The 20,067-nt window shown below is 41.5% G+C and overlaps 1 protein-coding gene across 5 annotated transcripts in view; it reads left to right on the plus strand.

Annotated features, from left to right (window-relative positions):
- AMOT (angiomotin) overlaps positions 1–19,682 on the plus strand; it is a 63,538-nt gene extending 43,856 nt beyond the window's left edge. For all 5 annotated transcript variants that reach the window (XM_054214644.1, XM_054214648.1, XM_054214643.1 and 2 more), the window contains 6 exons: positions 8,089–8,238; positions 10,012–10,202; positions 12,465–12,587; positions 13,265–13,497; positions 14,331–14,555; positions 15,596–19,682. In XM_054214644.1, coding sequence (XP_054070619.1) covers positions 8,089–8,238; positions 10,012–10,202; positions 12,465–12,587; positions 13,265–13,497; positions 14,331–14,555; positions 15,596–15,696 — 1,023 coding nt within the window. In that variant the 3' untranslated portion in view covers positions 15,697–19,682. The remainder of the gene's footprint in view (positions 1–8,088; positions 8,239–10,011; positions 10,203–12,464; positions 12,588–13,264; positions 13,498–14,330; positions 14,556–15,595) is intronic.
- The last annotated feature ends 385 nt before the right edge of the window (positions 19,683–20,067 follow it).

Below are 20,067 nucleotides of genomic sequence, written 5' to 3' on the forward strand. Positions count from 1 at the left end.
TCATAGGGTAATTTAAACATGGCATGATTCTCTCTGGTTCTAAAACTGTTCTGTCATTTGGTCCTGTAATGTCTTGGAGCTCTTAGACTTTCATTCTGATTTCAGCACCTTATTACCCTAGAAGTCTGATGAGTGACTAAGTACACAGGACATCCTTGTGGCTTCCCTGGAACTATTCACACTATTCAACGTGTATAGAGGTGCTGCGATCAGCCAGGGACAGCACACACAGCACTTGCTGAGGCTGAACGTCTGTAGGCGCTAATATTGTCTCCCTCACAGTAAAGTTGAAGCCTTTATTGATAATAATAATTGTATGTTTTCTTTTCAAAAGACCTCTCTTGTTTTGCTAGAAGAATTGGGTTCAGTGCTGTTGCAAAGTATTTCTGCCTAGGTAGAATAGTAAAATAGGTAAGTAGCTGTGGGCTATATTGCATGATAGCTTAAAAAACACATATATCCTGATATAGAGTGAAATGCCCTGCATGAGGGCTTGTGGTCATTTCCATCCAACCTTTGCTCGAATCCCAGGGTGTGCAGGAAGTGCCACCCTTCCTGTTGTAGATAAATATGGAAGCGTCTCAGTGAGGGAGCAGGAGTTAACTCTGCTTTTTCCTAGGGGTGAGGGGGAATAAGAGGAAATAGCAGGGGTAAAGAGTCACTTTTGCAGGTTTCCCAAATCGCTTTTTAATGAAATACTTAGGATTATAAAGCATTTGTTGCCTCATTAGTATTAAATTGTGGGAACTTCTCAAATCCCTGAGCTGTTTGGTAACTTTCCGAAAGACAGCCAAGTAAGCTGTTCAGTGCTCAGGGCACCATTTAGAAGGGACTGTAAATGTCAGCCTGAGTTAGTGACATTCAATGGCCAAGATACGTGAACAATTTGTCAATTATTTCTTATATTCTTGCCATCTTAATCTGAGTTACTAGTCCCCGTAATTGCCAGGAATTTCCAAACTAGTCCTGCAGAAGAGGGTGGAGTTTCTTATGCTAAGGTTTGGCAGCCAGTCTGGCTCAGGGCCTGAGGGGGGTGTGCATATTTCAGTTGTTGCATCCTGTAATGTAAGTTTTCAGCTTTTTTTTTTTTTCCCCTTCCGTTTTGACTTCCTATTAAGCAGAGTTACCCTGCCTTGTATGCACCAGATCCTTTATAAAAAGAATGTTTCCGTTCTAATTAGAGCTATAAGCCATATATCACTATAGCTGAATTTAAATGTTGCATTGGAATTGGAACTTCCAGATTCTTTTTAAAATCCTTTGCCTGAATTGCCAGTTTGGACAAAACCTCCCATCTGTAAAATGTAGATACTTGTCTACTCCTGTGGAGCTTTGAGAGCTTCTATATATACTAGATTTTAGCATCCAAGTTAAGAGGGAAGGAAGAGATAGAGGGATGCTAAATGTGATGGAGAAAGGAATGATCGTGGAGATACTGAAGGACAGTGTGAAGCAGTTGGAAGCAAAAGTAGAGAGTTACAGAATACTTTCCCTGGTCTGTTAGCAGGGGAGAAATGACTCTTCAAATTTAGAACAAGCGGCTGCTAAAGTTTTCGGTACTGTGGAATTTATTTCTGCAAAGTGCTAAAAAGCTTAAAACAAACTTAAGTATGTCTATGAACAGTAGTATGTATGTTTTATATATAATATTTAAACTTTACTACTTCCCTACTGTACATAAAGGTACCCAGTTATTCACCCCTATTTTCACTTCTCCATTTTCATTCTTCCCTTTGGTAGATGTTCCACAGTTAGGCATGTTGGTAGCTTATTAAAATTGTTTCTAGTGAAGTATTAGTCTGTGTTTTTAAAAATCAAAACTTCAGACTATTTCAGAACATGCAATGAATTTGAGATAAATTGAATATATTTGAGGTAAAATGGAGTTGGCTTAAAACCATGTATCACGGTCAGAAATGGTTAGTGATAATAATATTTGCAGCTAAAGCAATGAAGAATTCTCATTTTGGAGTGTGGATTACCATGATCAATTTTGATATAAACACTTGAATGACTGCAGCATGTGGCAGGTTTGTAGCTGGTAGATGGTCACAGATGGCCCATGTGTGTGAGCTTTTGCTGTAGTCACGTTGCCATGATTTAACCAACATCTTCTAGCGTACACCTTGGGAGCCTTCAGCAAACAGAGCAGATGGTTAAACTTTGCTTTGCTCTGGGCTAAAGGAGGAGTTGCTGGGTTTACAGAAAGGACCATCCTGACCAGCCTGAGATTCTGGGTAAAGGCTGGCTTATTGGGAGTCCTTACCAGGCTTCTAGTATTCCAGGAGGGAGTTTGATGCCAAATACTTTATCTAACCACAACTGCTGGATGTAGAGCGTACAACTGCTACTGTTTTTACACACTTTTTTTTTTTTTAAAAAGGAATTTCCAGAACTTCTATTGAACTTGGTCATTTCTGCTTACCCTGGTTAATTCATACCATGGAAGACCACACTTCAACTTTTTTAAAGTTTGTGGGTTTTTTATAGTACTGTAACTTGTACTCCTTTGCTCCGCCACTTTACAAGCCACTGTTTTAATGAGTGCCTTAAGGAAACAGCTTTGAAGAACAGTGACTACCGCTAAGCAGATATAAATATCTACTCTTTGCCATCCTCATGCACACACCTTGCAATGGAAAAAGAAGCCAGACATCCTCTCTAATGGGTGCAAATTAGGGACGGGGGGAAGGGAAGAAGTTTGAATGAAGTATCTTTTCTAAAAGTGGCTTGTATTTAGAAGCTATAAGGTCTTTCAGCCATCAGAATTCAACACAAACCAGATATCAGAGCTAAGATATTATATGCATTTCCCACTCAGCTATTGTGGAGAGAAATAGCGCACTATTTCTGATAACACTGAGGGTTCTGTCTGTGGGGAAATGTAGAAACGTTCATTTCCAAATGACATCTATTGTACTTTATATGCTGCGTCTGAGATACTTTCAGAACAGAGCTCTGGCTTGTAGGGAAGAGACCCAAAGGAGAGTTTGTGTGCTTGAAGGCTTGTCTGTATTTTTTCCAGTCCCTTCTGTGGGTCTATAAAAAGATATTCCTAGTCTCCACAGCTTTGTCTCACTTGAATTCTTAGACTCTTGGAGCTACAAAACTACTCCCTTCAAGACAGAGTTGCTTTTAAAGGGGTACTCTTTGGATGGCTTATCGTTCATGGATGGCTAGGGTAGAGAGGAGAGAAAACTCCCCCTCTTCCCTTAACTAGTATGTGTGTGTGTCTTTAACGACCTGCATTCTCGTAACAACGCAGAGCTGGCTTTTTACTGGCGTGTCGCTACCTCTCGTATTCTGCCGGTTAGTAATTTTCCAGAGGTGGCTTTGAGAGTTATAACTTATTTTAACACAAACAAATGGAGAGACGACATTACAAGATTTCCATGCAACAAGCTCTATTCCCTAGCAAGAGGATAGTGTTACCAAATTGCTTCAGCATGAGTTCTTCCTGAGGCCAGTGGCGCCTTATTGGGCCTGAATTCAAACAAACTGAGGGTTCAAAGGCATCCTAGAGGAATATATTCCAACTGCAAGAGGGAGAGGTGGTTTAAACGTGCTTACTGTCTTTTTTTTTTTTTTTTTCCCAGCTACATTTCTGCCATAGCAGGCAAATTCTTGTGGGGAAGCACATTTTCAGCTGCATCTGAATGGATTCAGCTTTAGGATAAACCCAGAATGTAATGAAAACACCCTGAATATATTAAACAAAGGACTTTGAAGACATCAGGAATAGTGGGTGGGAGACAAGCAGATGCTGACGAGTGTTACCAATTTGCTGAAATAGGAGCTGTCCAAGATGAAGAGGGTAATGGCTGGGTTTGTCAAAATGCCTGGGAGAGTTTCTGAATCATTGCTAGCTATGCAGGAAGTCTTCTCTACTTCCCCAGAAAAACTCTTTGCTGAGTAATGCGTCTGGAAGCAATGAATCTCTTTACAAAAGAAGATCATTCCTTCCCCCTCACCTGATATGTCCAGGACTGCATTTGTCCTGCAGAGGCAGCTCCAGTCCGGAGGATGTTGCAGCTTCTACCTCCTTTGCTTCTAGCGACTGGACGGTGAACATTCCTCATCCCTGTGTGCCCCGGCTCGCTGTGGTGTGCATGAAACCTCCATGCCCTCTTCAGAGCCTTTCTGAAGACTTGGGGTCTCTGAAAGAGATTGCATGGTTTGTCGAAGCCTAAATCAAGTGAAGGAATAGAATTCGTATTCCCTGCATCAACTCACCCTTTGTGTATTAGATTTCTGCAGAGTCCGAAGCCAGCCCTTGCCGCCTTTATTTTTCTTGTCCTCAGTCCGGTTGCAGAATTCACATAAACATTGTAGTGAATGTGAACTGGAGGGTGATTGCTCTTGCTTACAATGCTTAATTAGAAAATCTTGTTGATAGAGTTAAAGCCTGACCTCTGATACTTGGTTAGGACATTTTCCAAAGCAGTCGGGGATTGACCTGGAGAAGATATGCACATGATTAAAGTTGTGCCATGTGCTGTAGGAAATGTTAGGAAGGGATACAGTCATGCTGAAGCACTCTGCAGTGCTCCCAGACGTGCACTGAGATTATTTGAGATCTTACCGTCTTAAAGAGGTGTTATAATAAAGATATTATTATGAGTAAAATGCTCTGCATTTTCAGAGCACCCTTCAAGGCAAACAGTTACAATACACTTATGTGAGCATGAGCTTGCTGCTTAGTTAAATGCAGTGCCATCAAAAGGAAAATTACTATCTTGTCAAATTTATTTAAAATTGTATACCAAAGGGCGTGACTGCATCCGTGTAAAGCTTCAGGAATGAACTCTTATCTAGAGCACGTGTTCACTGCAAGGCCTGTTGCAGAGGAGAGAATTCCAGCGTCCTTTGATGCCATCTCCCCCGTGGTAGATGTTACTGTGGCCCTTGGCACTGAGCAGCCAGTTTTGGTTCTTTGCTGGAAGAGAGAGGGTGGGGAATCCATGGCAAATGACCGAGAACAAGCCTCAGCACGCTGCCTTTTTTGTTCCTCCCATCTCACTTATGTCTGCAGCACCCTGGCAATACTCAGGAACCTGTTTCCAATTCCTGTTTTAGAAAAACACGATCATACTCTCAATGTATGGTGATGAAATCCCTCTGTGCTTGGAAGAATTATTCTTGATCTTCTTTACATAGAGAGGACAGATCACGTCAGAAAGTTTTAAAACAAAAAAAGAAAAAAAAATTAGATTTCAGTGCTACCACTCTTGGAGACTCCTAGTTCACAGGAAGGTAAATTGTTCCTCACAAATACTTGCGGAAGCAGAGATAGCAGAGCTGGAAATGAATGACACTTCCAGAATATGCAGTGAGTTGACTGAGTGCAGTGAGTACATGAAATGAAGCAATCTCATATATAAAGGACAATTGTGTCAAAAGACACATTAGGAGAGCTGAGTTGTCTGGACCACATACATACCTTTAAAACTTACTGAATATCTGTGTTCCCAAAAACTATAAATGATTTGAGAGATTCCTGCGTTAATTCTGTTTTTAAGCCATTAAAAAAATTGCACACACAAACCCCAAATTTTCTAACATTCCTAATTTTTTCTGATGCTGGAAGATGAAGTGTATTTTGTGAAGGGGAAAAAAAAAGTTGTCTTTATGAAAAGCCACTGAACACGCCGTGCCTGTACTTTAGGTCTGGTGCATGGGTTAGGCATGTGCAGGCAGTGCTGGTAAGTTGGGCAACACCTCGTGTTGCAACGTTTCACCTGCAGGTTCGGCTGATGGGAGCACTTTCAAAGTGAACGTTTCAGTGGAATTTCTGTGTCCTAATTCTTTTTTGGCTGGGCTCTTGGTATTCTTTGAATGCAGGCCAAAACGCTAATCCGCACATACGCACACTCAGATTTATTAATTATGAAACTAGTAAAATGTTGTCAGTGGCTGCTTTTGCAAGGAGAATTTTACCTGTGTGTTAAAAAACTTTTCAGAAATGTAAATGCTTTGTGGTAGGTAATAAGAGATCTAGTGTCCATCCTTCTTTCCTTAATTTTTTATACAGAAGAGTGAGGGAGGAGAGCTGATTTTGAAGAGATGATTATTCAGCCGGATGCATGGTATTTTCCTGCTCTTGAGTTTATTAGGTTGTTCCTTACTCTTGCCCAGGTCAGTAAGCTCTTATGCAAAACCAAGATACGGGGTGCTCTCCATTTCTAGGTTCTGCTGCTGACTCATAGTTTATCATTTTTGGCTACTTACATAACTACTATGAGTTGCTGTTAATCTAAATATAAAACTAGTGCATTAATCTACACTTTATTGGAGTCTGAGAAAGTTTAAATCAGTGTTATTAAGCACTATAATCTGGAATAAAAAGATCTATTAAGTATAATCTTTTTATTGATTTTCTGCAGAGCAGCAGTGGAATATTAAGTTGTATTAAAATGTTCTTATCCCTCCCATTCCAAACAAGCTTGAAATCTTGAGCAATCAAAGAATAAAAATACCTTTCTACTGTACATGCACTGGTGGGAGGGCCTTTGGCTGGATTACTCACTACTTATTGTAACTTTTATTATAACATACTTGTTTAGGGAAAATCCTCTAGGGCAGCAACATTCACGCTGCGAGATTAGATGCCTGCTGACTTTGTGAGGAGAAGAAAAGGATACCATGTCTGGGATAAATAGTGTTTGGAGATTTTTCTTTCTGCCATTCATATTGCAGTCTCTGGATTGCCTCAAAGAACCGGAGTGTGAAAAGGGAAAATTTTGAAGAAACACATGATAAGACCTTTTCAGAAGGAAGATGCGATGTAAGAACAGCTCATGTTGTTCAGATCAAAGCCCAGCAAGCCTAGTATCCTGTCTCCGCTGAAACCTACAGCAGATTCCTAGGAAACATGATCAGAACGGGGCCAACAAACAGCAATACTTTCCCAGAATACTTTCCGCTTCCAAGAAGGACTTCCTGAGCCAAAAGTGGTGTCTTTTGTCTTTGATATCCCTCAGTGTACTTTTCTTCCATGAAGCTGTAGAGTAGCTCTTTGAACTCGCACAAGGGAGTCTGTGTTTTGTGTTGTGGTGCTTCTCTAGACTTTGGCTCCGACTGTTGGGAAAAGTTGCCTCCTTCCTGCTATTTTTGTATTTCAGGGTCTGTGACAATCATGGCTAAAAAACCCATGCCCCAGATTTGCCGCAGAAGGCCGGCTAGTTGTCATTGTTACCCTTTTCCTTAACAGGAAATTATGTCCATAGGTGTGCAGTATTCTATGTAGTAGAATAGAGCTGGGCTATGGGTGTATTTTATTCTGGTTTTTTATTTGTATTTTAGTTGGGGTTTTTTCTGCCTGAACTGTGGATTAACCTTGCTAAGACAGTTTCTGGGGGTCTCAGTGTGGTAGTTTTCATTGCTTATCGTGAGGCAGGATAGCAGCTGGGTTTGCAGGAGGAACGATGGAGGAGGATGGAAGGACTGGGGCAAGGAATGGAGCTGGACCTCTCAGGTCACACTGGGCCAAGAGATGAGTGGCCAGACTGCTAGAATAAACCTGGCTGCAGTGTGGAGAGAGCACAGGCCATGTAGATTGTCCGCTTTGATCCTATTTATTATTTTATTGTTATGGGACTGGAATAGGATCCTGCAGTTTTTGATTCACTTTCTGCTTAATCTCATAAAAACACCACCAGCAATTTTCAATACTGTACTGAAAAGCGTTTCCACCTTGTGGACCAGCTGTAATCTGTGTCTTTGCTACAGTTACCTTGGTAACATATGTCAGGTCACTTAAATGCTCTCTATTATGAACCCAGATGCCCTTTCTAGCCCATTGCTGCTCTCAGCCACTTGCAACAGATAATTACCTCAGTTTCCCCATCATTACCATGGGGTTGCTGAGGACAAAAAGAACAAATATACCTCGCAGGAAAGCAGAGATGGGAAAGATCTGCAACACCCCAAGTGTGAGTCCAGAGTTGAAGTCTGAGGCACACTGGCAGCAGTCATCTGGACATGTTATCCCCGCTGGTGTTTCTGTGCTCTGCAATGTGTACAAAGCCAGAAGTTCACTCACTTGTTCTCATTATTGAACTTAGGTTGCATTTTCTTCCTTTGTTTCAGCTCAAAAAGAAGCAGGTCTATGTTGAGAAGGTGGAGAAGATGCAGCAGGCCTTGGTGCAGCTGCAGGCAGCGTGTGAGAAACGGGAACAGCTGGAACACAGGCTGCGGACCCGGCTGGAGAGAGAACTGGAATCTCTTCGGATGCAGCAGGTACCCACCATTTCCCTGTGTCATACTAGGTTTCTTGTAGGATTGTACACTGTACCCTACGCCATACATAAAAGAAGGGCAGTGGTTTTTTCTATCTTGTAAAATTAGCAAATTTTTCTTTTGGTGGCTAGAGTAATGGATTTGCTGACCATTGTATTGTTTTTACTTGATTTAGTTCTTCCATTCCAAACAGAAAATTTAGATAAGAGAGCAACAGGGGATCCATCACGTGACAAGACTGAGGCATAGCCACATAGCTAGATGGTATTCTATCTTTAAGTAACCCGGTTATATTTACTTCTATATTATTTTTAAAAATATTGTTCACAGTTTGAGATTTTATATAAAATTCATTAACAACTGGCCTAAATAGGTGCCCTTCAAATAACCTTTGCATTTAAGAAAAAGCAAAACCAAACCAGCAAAATCAATTCTATAAATGCAGTTGATGGAAATGAATGGGAGCTTCACGTAGAGTACGTTCTTACAATCGCAGCGTGAGTCTTTTTCAGTGAAAAGAATGAATGAGAAGTAGTGTTGTGCAGATGTGTTATGAATTGGATGCGAAGTTTTAGTTTTATTTCAACCTATGTCAAACACAGGTGAGCTGTCAAGTTTGTAAATTTTACTGGAAATAGGATGCAGGCCTGTGTTCTAAATCATGTTTAGTTTCAGGTTATGTTTATCCCCCAGCTTCCACCTCTGCATAGGAACTGATATTTATATCTTCCTTGTATTTTTGTATTGGGTTTAGTAGGAGTTGCAGTAATTTGATAAACTTTTCTGTGTTACCTTTGGAAGATTAGGTGCTCTGAACCCCACATTTTTTGACATTGAGTCTGAGTCAACACAAAAAAATTGCTTTCTTGTTATGGTTAAGAATTCTGAGCTGAACATAAAATAGCTTGTCTGCCCCATTTATTTTCTTTTAAACTATTTTTTTTTTTTTTTTTAAATCAAATATCCTGCCAACTACGTATGGTAAGATGTCCATATAAAACTGTATTTTATCTGTTGAACTATTAGCTCAGCAAATCTCCACTCTTTCTTGGTTTGGAAGGGAACACTGCCCATCTTCCAAATCTTGTTTTAGAACTGAATTATTTTTGATCCCCAGCTACTTAATCTGCAGGTATACACTGATTTAATAACCAAATCCTTTAAAAATATTTTGGATGTATTTTTTTAAAAGGTGTGATAACTCTTGTATACTTGTTACTGTTTTGCTGGAACGGTGTTGGAAGTAAGTCTGTGTTACTCTAGGTATTACGGATGGGCTGTAGGCATCAGACCTGAGTAGCCTGATCCAAGCTCTCAGACACACATGTGGGGCTTTGCCCATGGAAAAAGGCCTTAGGGAGGAGTATTTTCCATCTTGGGTATTTGCTTGTTAGTATTGACCAGCTCTGGAATGGCACCAGGAAGCACTCTAGCATGGGTGCTGTGAGTTAAGCTGTCTTTCTTAGGAGCAGTGCTTGGCGTTTTATGACTTTTGGGCTTCAACACTTGGAAAATAGAAGGAGGCTTTCTTGCATTATATGAGCTTGCTTCCTGGTTTTGACAGAGGGAAGCTGAAGTGCCCCCGCAGATGTTTCAGATTAAGCTCTAAAGGAGACCATTACCATCACGTAGTCTGCCCAACATGGCATAGGCTGTTGCATTTCACTTGGGGGAGGTGTCTTGTGTCCAGCCAGCCTCTGTCCTTCAGATAAAAAGCAAAGAAGCCAACCCTGAGTCTTACAATTTTATTTTTTTTTTTCTTTTGGAAATCAGCGTCAGGGTACATCTCAGACTGCCAATGTCTCAGAGTACAATGCCACGGCGCTTATGGAACTCCTGCGAGAGAAGGAAGAAAGGATTCTTGCTCTGGAAGCTGACATGACCAAATGGGAACAGAAATACCTGGAGGAGAGTGTGATGAGACAGTTTGCTTTGGATGCAGCTGCAACTGTGGCTGCTCAGAGGTAAATGAGACTTTTCATAGTACAGGGATTATTTTCTTTTTCCAGTTGAATGTCGTATTTCCCACCAAGGAATGTTGTCATACCACCCTCCCATGATACCTCTCTTTGTGGTCTGAACGGTTTCTCAGACTTCTGCATGCAAGTGGAGCTTGGCTGCTTTTCCTGGGAGCTGTACAATTGCCAACAATTAGAAACTTTTTTCCAGGGGAAGATTCCCCCACATACAGAGGCCATTTTCCATGGTAGAATTGTTCTGAGCCATTCCTAGAAGCTGTTGATTCAAAACTGGGTGTATGAGGAGTGTGGCGGGTTTTTTATTATTTTTTTAAACAGGAATCAGTACTTGCTGAACTCATGTGAGATGGGCTAAGCTTGGTGATTCACATCTTTCACCCTGAATGGCTTATTTGTTCTCCAGAATGTTTTTGCAAATTACTTTGTGGTATTGTCCTCAACATTGTTATTAACCAGAAACATCTACTAGGAAATTCTGCTAAAAACATTCTGCTGTGTATGGAGAGCACTGCTTGTGGGGGTGGGAAGGGAAGGGTGTCTGAAATTTGGTAACAAGCTCACATACCAAGACAACTGTACAGAAACAGTTATTATGGCTGTAAATTGGCCCAAGTGCCTCAGCTAGTTGGTAAACAAAAGCTGTTATTGGAGTGCAGCTCTTCAGTGTTAGGTATTGCTTACATATAATTTCATTGCTCACTAGTTTCTGGTTCTCGATGGCAGATTTTATTTTAGATTGTTTCATGAACCAGATTCAAATAGGGATGTTATCGCAGCTGGCTTCCTAGCTTGTAAGGTCATACTAGAATTACAGGGGTAAAGTTGCAGATCTGCTGTGTTAGCGTTTAAAGACTTATCTTATCTCGCTGCAGAAGCAGGCTGTTATTTTAGGGCATTGATGCTTCTTGTGCACTGTTTTCCGCCTCCCCAGAGGTTCTCTAAAGGCTCTTGCTACTGCTTGTCCTTAGAGGCCGTGGTATATTTTCAGCATGCGCTGATAAGTAGGGGTCTGGTCTATTGTTTATCATGGAATGAGAGGGGATGTGTTAGGCCTGTTCAGGTTGTATTAAATGAACAAGAATGTCTTCCACTCAGGAAAGAGCCAACCCCTGTTTTTCCATTTTCTTCTATTTCTACCCTAAAAGAGGGTATTCCATTAGTTTCAATACTTCTGCAAGTTTATATGCTGTTGGCACCTATAATATCTCCTTCAAAAATAGAGGCTGTGAGGGATTTCACTAATTTTAGTGACCACCTCATCTACACTGTGCACATTTTTTTTCCCCTTTTCTTTGATAGTGGAAAATAGCATCCCTTAGGAAGTTGAGGTTGCAGGAAGGATACTTGACAGCACAGGCAGGAATCTGGGTCAGGTTAAGTTTCTTTGATAAATGACCTTCTTACGCCCTTCATGTTGGTGATTTGCTGTTCCTGATCTGAACTTTTGCAGAGTTAAAGGTACATTTACGAGACAGTTCTTAGACTTGCTGGGTCTGAGAGAACAGATTTCTTACTACAAAAAATTGGAGCTCTTGGTAACTCCTAATTTTTGGTGTGTTTGTTTTTTTCTAATTATGTTAATGCATAGCTAAGTCAGTAACATGCTCTTAATGAGTCATAACAGTGATATGGAGTGTAGCACAGCAACTTTGTTCTGACTGAACAGCAACAAGTAGAATGAAATACTTACTATGTTCTACTTAGTGGACTGAACAGCTATCACGGTGTTAACATCAGGCACTATATGGAGTCAGTCTAAAACTGTTTTCAGCCCATTCCCAAGTTTTTTGGACAAAGCTACCTAGGATTGTTTAAGAAACTTCTATGCCTAGTTCCCTTTGATACTGTTCCTTCTATGATACTGTTGGAAGGGGAAAAAGCTTTACATCTGATGCGAAGTTTGCGCTGTTCTAATTGAAGAAGGGTGCATAGTGTTCTATACCATCCTTCCCTCTCCTCATGTTTTTGGATTTTACCTCATTGATCAGTTCACAATAATGCAGTGAATCAGTTAGATTGACTGGCCTGCGATGGACAGTAGATTGACTACTGTTGTAATTACTTGCCTATTTTTGTAATCCTTCTTTCATTAGGACTGGGAGTTGGATTTTTGGAAGATACAGAGCCACTCTAAACTCAAAAAAAGTGGATATTCTTGTTTGTTACTTTTGAGCAAAAATTCTGTTCTGCTAGGAGGAAAGCAGCAAACTTAGCTTGTCCTTCATCTGCTCTCCTGCTTGTTCTCAGGGACACAACAGTGATCAGCCACTCGCCTAACCCTAGCTATGACACCTCGCTGGAAGCTCGCATTCAGAAGGAGGAGGAAGAGATCCTGCTTGCCAACAGGAGGTGTCTCGACATGGAGGGAAGGTAAAATGCAATTTGGTCCTATCTGGCTTCTTTAGGACAAGGACTTTAAATTAGTTGTCTGGGTAGATGCCTCAGAACCAGAAATTCTTGTGTCTTCACCAATAGCAGCGATGTAGTATGCCAGACACTCATTTGGCCAAGGAGGTATCTACATAGCAATCCAAAACCTGTCTTGATACTGAGGGCTAATGCAAAAAAGTCATCTTAGATTTTTTTTGCATCTAGCTTGTTCCTCTTCTCTCTTCAGGGCATTTTCATCAGACCCCAGGCTCCAGCCACCACTTAACAGTCTTACAGAACTGTTTTGCTTGGGGTTAGGTCCGGTGCAGACTGCCCGAAGTTAATCCTCCTCTTCCTGTTGGTTTCATGTCCTGTCCATAACTCTCAACTTTGTGTCAAAGCCCCTTCCATGGCTGTTTAGAGCAGCTTCCAGTAGCCAAAGGTGGGTGCGTATCTCAGTACCGCGCTCTCATGCAGGTGTACAGGAAGTCTCATGCATTATCGGCTCTGGTGGGCTAGTGAGCAGCCAGTGTTCAGGGCAATAAGCTCACTGGCGTCCTCTCTCTGCCTCCCCAAATGCCTAAGGGAGTCCTAGTCACAGCTGTGGGGGCACTGAGGCCTCAGTCCAAGGAGACAGGAGTACAAGTAAAATATTCTTCTTTGTGCTTTTCAAAAAGGATCAAGACTCTGCACGCTCAGATCATCGAGAAGGATGCCATGATCAAAGTCCTGCAGCAGCGCTCCCGGAAGGAGCCTGGTAAGACAGACCAGCTCTCCTCAATGAGACCTGCCAAGTCGCTGATGTCAATATCGAACGCTGGCTCGGGCTTGCTGTCCCACTCGTCAACACTGAGCAGCACTCCCATCCTGGAGGAGAAGAGAGAGGACAAGAGCTGGAAAGGCAGCTTAGGTAACTTTTAAATAACAGTGGCAGTTCAGATACGTGAGTCACTGCTTAGAGGGGAGGCAGGAGCAGCAGAAGGAAGGTGGTGTGTTGGACAGAGAGATCAGTTGGCCTGGCATGCAGTAAAGCTGACTGCAGGCAAGATGGAACACATTTGGAACAATTGTGTGTTTTAATCACTTTTGGGAAATAGTGACTTCTGATGTCCAGGCTTTGTCATTAAAATACGTAAGCCCTTATTCCCAATTTGGTACCTGATTTTAGGGATGTTTGAAATCTAGCTTTTTCTTTCAGCTGAGTTGTTAAAGCTGTCTGAAGGTGTACAGTCTCCTTGAATAGGAGCAGAGATACTGATCAGGATTGTTATCCTATAGTGTTGTGCCTGCACTAACATGACTTTTGTCTAGAATGGCTCAACACCATTGTTCAGAGAAAATGAGTTGTAACAGAGCAAATCTTAGGTGATTTATTTTTTCTGGGGGTAGTTAAGCCTAAAGGCCCTCCCTGTGAGACTAGACCTGAAATGTAAATGAGAATCTGTGGCAGCTGATTTCAGGGTGTGCAGATTTACCCTGCCATAGATGGGCCACTGCTTAGAGACAGGGAAGTAAGGTGTTAGTGCCCACTTGCGTATCTTTGCATGCAGCAACATGAGGATACTGCCGTTCTTCATGTACTTCAGCATCCAGTGGTGAAGGGTGCAATAGAAAGGTAAATTAGTGCTGTCTGCTGAAGCACGGAGTACTTTCCCGATCCTAGAGCAAGTACCAGAGAGGAGTGCAGAACTATACTAGTTAGTTTTCTTGGATTGTGAAATTTCCTTCCCTTTTTCCACAAAGGTGTTCTGCTGGGAACAGAATATCGCTCCGAATCCATTCCCTCCACCCCCTCTCCTGTCCTTCCTTCCACACCGCTGCTGTCAGCCCACTCGAAAACAGGCAGCAGAGACTGCAGCACCCAGACTGACCGGGGGAACGAGCAGAGCAAAACTGCACCTTCCACTGCAGCTCCCACACCAGGACGACTCCCCGGTACCAGCCTGGCCTACAGCGCGGACAAAACAGGTAACAAAGCTCAGGTGCTCTCCCAGAGGGGTCCCTGCCACTGACTCGCCATCAGTTCTGCTCTGTGGGACAGGCCCTGCCATCCCTTTTTCCATTCAGGAAAACTGGGTTTACTTTTTGTGAGGACAGATGGGTTTCAGAGGCAAGCTTGACAATGTTCTGAGGGGTCTCAAATGCTCCAAAGGGAAAAAAAGCCGTAAGAGTGGTAGCATAAGCATGGACACACTGGGTAGAGAGGTATAACGAGATTTAAGAATTGGAGTAGGTATATACAAAATCCAGTATAGTCTCTGAGTCAGTGTCTACCCTGAATTGCGAGTAGCACACAGGGTTTAAACAGCATATGAAAATGGGCTGCAGAAACGGGCCATTGCATTTTAGTAGGTATTCAGAGCAAAGTGGACCTCAGACAAGAGGGAGGGAGAAGAAGGAAAGTTAACTATCGTGATAAAGCTGTCTTGTTATTGTAGTGTCTCAGTCGCAGGACCGACTTCAGTGTTGGCGCAAGTAGATCCAGTTGACAGTGACTGTCACAGAAGCTGAATTTGCTTCCCACAGAGCTCTGAGCTGGCAAGAGCTGCTCATTTTCCAGACCACTCTGCCAAATCAATGCAGATTACACAACCTTGCCTCTTCTACTTACAGACACATTACAATTATGTTGTTCTTTATGGAAGAGTGAATTTGGCTGGTCTGCTGTGCATCTTGCCCGTGCTATGCTATTTAATGGGTATCGAGGGAGACAGGGGAACAGGTTTTGTGGTGAAAGTCTACACTGACTACGTTGGTTTAAATGCAGTCGCTCCAGTTTTATATGCCCTTGCGTATCAGTGGGAGATACCCAAAGGGAATTTGATAAAATATCTTTATTTGTCTGGCTACATACCTGAAGAATTGAATTTTTTAAAATGAAACAAGGAGTCGTTAGCTCTCTTTTGGCCAATGACAGAAGATGACTTTTAAAATGTTAATGTAATTTTTCTAACCCCATTGAAGTTACAGCTTTGATTGTCTGTCTCTTGTTTTTCCTCATCATGTAGATGGGCCACTCTTCCACTCCAGCACTCTTGAAAGAAAAGCCCCTGTTCAGACCATGGGGCAGGACCTCCCAGATGGAGAGATGGTAGAATACCTCATCTGAAAGGCTGTACCAGGATCTGAGCTGGGATACAGTAGCAAGAAATTTTTAAAAGACATTTTTATTGGGAAAAAATTGTAGTACCTGAGTAATAAAAGAACGCTCAGCTGTTTGCTCTTGTATATTATGTCTCAGAAGTATGGACAGGTTAATTTATAATTTGTTCTAAATTATAAAAACCCGTAACACTTGTTCTTTGAAAGTTTCCCCCTTTATTTTTAAATACTGGATCTGGTAACATCTGGAGAAAAAACAAGAACTTAGGTGCACTATGTCTGGTATTTCATTTCAGTATTTTTGCAGTCTCTTAAACAGAAGTACCTACTCTCACAGCTGTTGGTTTAATGTTTAGCTTGAATGCAGTAAGATGGGCATAATGGGCTTATAATGATCAGCACCAGGGACTTAGTTGTGAGCATCACTTAATGGTTTTAGAATACAGGTGTCCTGAGAAGCTATAAATTTGAGCTGGGATCAAGGGAAATTTCTCTTTACACTTTCTCTTTACACTCAATGTAAGAACTCAGAATAGGTATTTCACATTCATAGGCTGTAAAGATTTCCATGTTCAGCGTGGTAACATTTTTTTTTTTTTTAACTTCTCAAATTGTCTTATTTCTTTATTAAAAAAAAATTACTCCGGTGATTAATGTTGCATTTCACATTTTTAGTTTCATTGAAAGATTTGCCACACTTTTATACTTAAGTACTTTTTCAATAATTTATACAGTGGATAGTAAATAATATATTGTGTTCATGTTTTACGTAAATTAAAAAAGGAGAGTTTACAGGCTCAGTCTTGATCTGTTAGATCAGATTTCTGCCATTGTAATTCCATTTGATTTAGTGGAACTACTCCAAATTTACCATAGTGCAAGTGGCAAGCCCTGTTGCTTTTCAGTGTTAGCAACTTAATCTACTGCATCTGTGGAGATCTTTCTCCATAGCAGATTTTTCTATATTTCAGATGCCTGTCTACTTTGTATGTCCCTCCCTCTCGGAGATACTAGATTCTTTTTGATACAGCAAAGCCTCAGAAATAGAGCTTTAAAGAGGAGCTTTGTGTAAATTTGCAGATGGCAAATTCTCTCCTTCCAAAATATTCTTTTTCTTTATCGAACTGGGGAGAGCAGCTTAAAGACAGTTCCAGAGGCATTACAGAAGAAAGTTACACATTTAAGGCATCAGGTTCGCTTTTGGGAACTAGCACAGATGCAGCGATGCTTTGGCTGCAGATGCTATAGGGAGATATTAAGACCAATAGAAGTAAATGAGTGGGGGTTTTTTTTGTTACTGTTTTTGCATTTTATTAAAACACTTTAATATTCATTTCTGTTAAAAACTACTTTTTTTTTTTTTACTTGAATGTTAAAACACTTAATTAGGCAATGGTCACACATTGGGAACCTGGCTAGTCTCAGCTTTCTTTGCAGCATTAGAGTAGCCAGTTTTTCATTTCAGTTCATTTCACCCCAGAAATAAGGAAAATCAGCAATTAATCATTGAACAGTTAGCGAATATCCTCAGTTCCTACTTAGTTGACACTACTCATACGGTGTCCAATTGAAATGGCCTTACCAGATCAACAGATAGAACATGAATCTCCCAATGGAGGGTTGGGAGGTGAAAGGACGTGCCTTCTGTCTGCTGCATGGGTGAGTTAGCGGTGCCTAATGATCAGCAGTGAGTTGGATGCTGCTTGTCTTCTAGTGATCATCACTTAAAAAACAAGGAAAACACTTCCCATCATTTCTAACAGACTTGCTGCTTGTTAGTGTTCTTCAGGCTGTACTCCTAGACCCACAGAAGTTAGAGATGGCAAAATGCATTTGGTAAGATTTGAACTATGTCTAAATAGCCTGGCTTTACCAGTGACTGCTCTAACAGGCAGCACAAACTCCCTTCTATCACCACTACTTTAGACACTTCAGAGCCAGCTCTTTAAGGCTTTGACTGTCTCTGCCGTATGGGACAATGTCTTTCTGGACAGTGCGATAGACCTTGCCTAAGTGTATTCTAATAATCTGTCTGAATTAGTTCTCCACCCTTTTCTGGACTTAACTGTTCACAGCCTCTTCGTTCTCATCTCTGAGAATGTCTTACATTTATTTCTGTTGGCTTAATTCCAGCCCATTATATGAAGTAATGCCCACTCTGGGTGATTTGAAGTGATTTCTCCTCCTCCTCCACAGTTGAAAATGCAGGAGAAGCTTTTCTCATTAGCTCAAGGTGTCAGTCTTTCTGCCATTTCAACATAATTTTCTGTATTATATTTTGTGGTTTGAGCTTAGATTGCACAATAAGGGAGATCAAATGCCACTGAGTGTCTGTATGAGAGAGGGGGAGAGATTTTTGAGTGCTTTTCTGTTCTTCTAAAGTCAGGAAAAATTATATTCCACCTTTACAAGTACTTCTCAGCAGTACAAAAGAAGTTTTGCAACTGTAGGGCTCTAGGTAAACAGTTCCGACTCACTTGATTCACATTAATTCTAAGATGTCTAGGAAAATTTGCATCCTTTGCAGATAAAAGCTGTTTTAGAAAACTGATTTTCCCCAATTGATATTGGGGGATTGGTATCCTCCTTGCAGCTTATTGTTTTCAAACTGAATGCCTCTGTAATCTATTTTTACAAAGAAAAAAGGACATAATAGCTCTCTGTGAATAAAATACAGATTATGGACAGCAAATGTCTTCTCCAAAAATGGAAGCCAGGCAGTCTCTGACAGTCCGAGGCATCAGGATTGCAGGAGCCTTAGCAGTTCTGTGCCCATGGAAGTAAATTTGGAAGAAGATGGCGCAGTTTAAGGTCAGATTCTTTGCCCTATTTTGTAGTTTTGTTTTTTTCCAAAAGCAAAACCCCCAAAACTTTTGACATGGAAGTTTGAGGTCATCTTCCCATGCTGACAAACTAGGAGCCATCAGGAATGTATTCTTTTCCTTGAGCTTCCTCAGAGCCATCCTGATGTGAATGTAAAAGAGCTGCTTGCTTTGAGGAAGATGTGTACTATAGTCTTCAGTCTCTCTGTACAGATTTTTATTTTGTTTTTAAACAAACTGCTTTAAGAAGACAAACTGCACACCTAGTTCCTTTTCCTTCTGTAGAGCTTATTTCTAGTAGAACGTGATTTTTTAACACAATGATCGCAATGACCTTCTTTGCAAACCAAAATTTTAGACTAAGAGTTTTTCTTAAACTCGGGTATTAGAAGCAGAATTGTAGCTTTTATAAAGAAAGCCACATATTCTTCTTTGTAGAGCGAAACCAGAAAATGAAGTTTAGTTATTTTTCCTCTTTCCTTTCACTGCTTACAGAATGGCCAAACTCACAAGTCCTTCCCTTGAGCAGTTCCTTTGGGATTTGATGGCTCAGGGAACTGCCTGAGATCTAGAGGCCTTTGTTCCTGTCTGGCCTGATGTCATTCTGAACTTCAAATAGCTCCTACCTGGCAGCTCTCGTGGGGTCTAGAGCAGCAGTTTTCTGTGGTCTGAGGACTCATGGGGATCTGTGAGCTGCTCCTCAGGAGTCTGCAAAGGGTGGCCAAGGTCAGCAAGTAGTGTCTGGGGCTGAAATTCTTTATCTGTGGTCCCTGCCTCTGTTGTCAAGTTTGTGGAGTGAGAGGCTGAAAACTGGCATTAGCTTTGCTTCGTTTTTGAGGCTGCCTGAGCGAGGGGACTTGCAGAGTTTGAGGCCAGAACCATTTCCAAGGACACCTCCTACTCCAGGAGCCCACACCGATGACCAGCGGTGCGTGAGACGTGTAACAACCGCATCCCATGAGCCGTGACGCCCGTACAGTGAATCCCGACAACCGCATCCAGACAATGCGCTTTTTTCCGTTGCTTATAAAATGGTGGCAACATAATCTCCATGCAGTCAGGACAAGCAAAACCCCAGGGGTAATTCGGCTTTCCCTCCCTCCCCACGAGGGCTGGCACAGGTTAGCCCGGGATTCACTGTGCTGCTTCACGCCGCGGCCGATGGTTTTGCTCCGTGATAGGGGTGGGGGGCTGTGGGGTGGGGGGGTGTCTCTTTTCATGTATTTGTATAGGAACTCTTTTTTAAAAGCTAGCATTTTTATGTCTAGAAAGTAAAAAAAGACATTGTAAAATGTAATTGTACTGTATTTATGAAGAAAATACATTTCTTTTCAAAAAGGTCTTCCTCTAAGTTGGTTTTAGAGTCTGACTTCCAACAACATCATCTCATAGAATAGAATCTTCATGGTTGGAAAGGACCTTTGAGATCATCGAGTCCAACCATACATACAACAACAACCATCTCATAGGCTTTCAGAAGTGGAAACCCCTCTGGTTTGCCTTGTGCTGTGCAGCCATACCATGCTGTGCTCAACTATTCAGATTTAAGAAAAAGC

This window comes from Rissa tridactyla, chromosome 9 (genome assembly GCF_028500815.1).
Source record: "Rissa tridactyla isolate bRisTri1 chromosome 9, bRisTri1.patW.cur.20221130, whole genome shotgun sequence".
Classification (NCBI taxonomy): domain Eukaryota; kingdom Metazoa; phylum Chordata; class Aves; order Charadriiformes; family Laridae; genus Rissa; species Rissa tridactyla.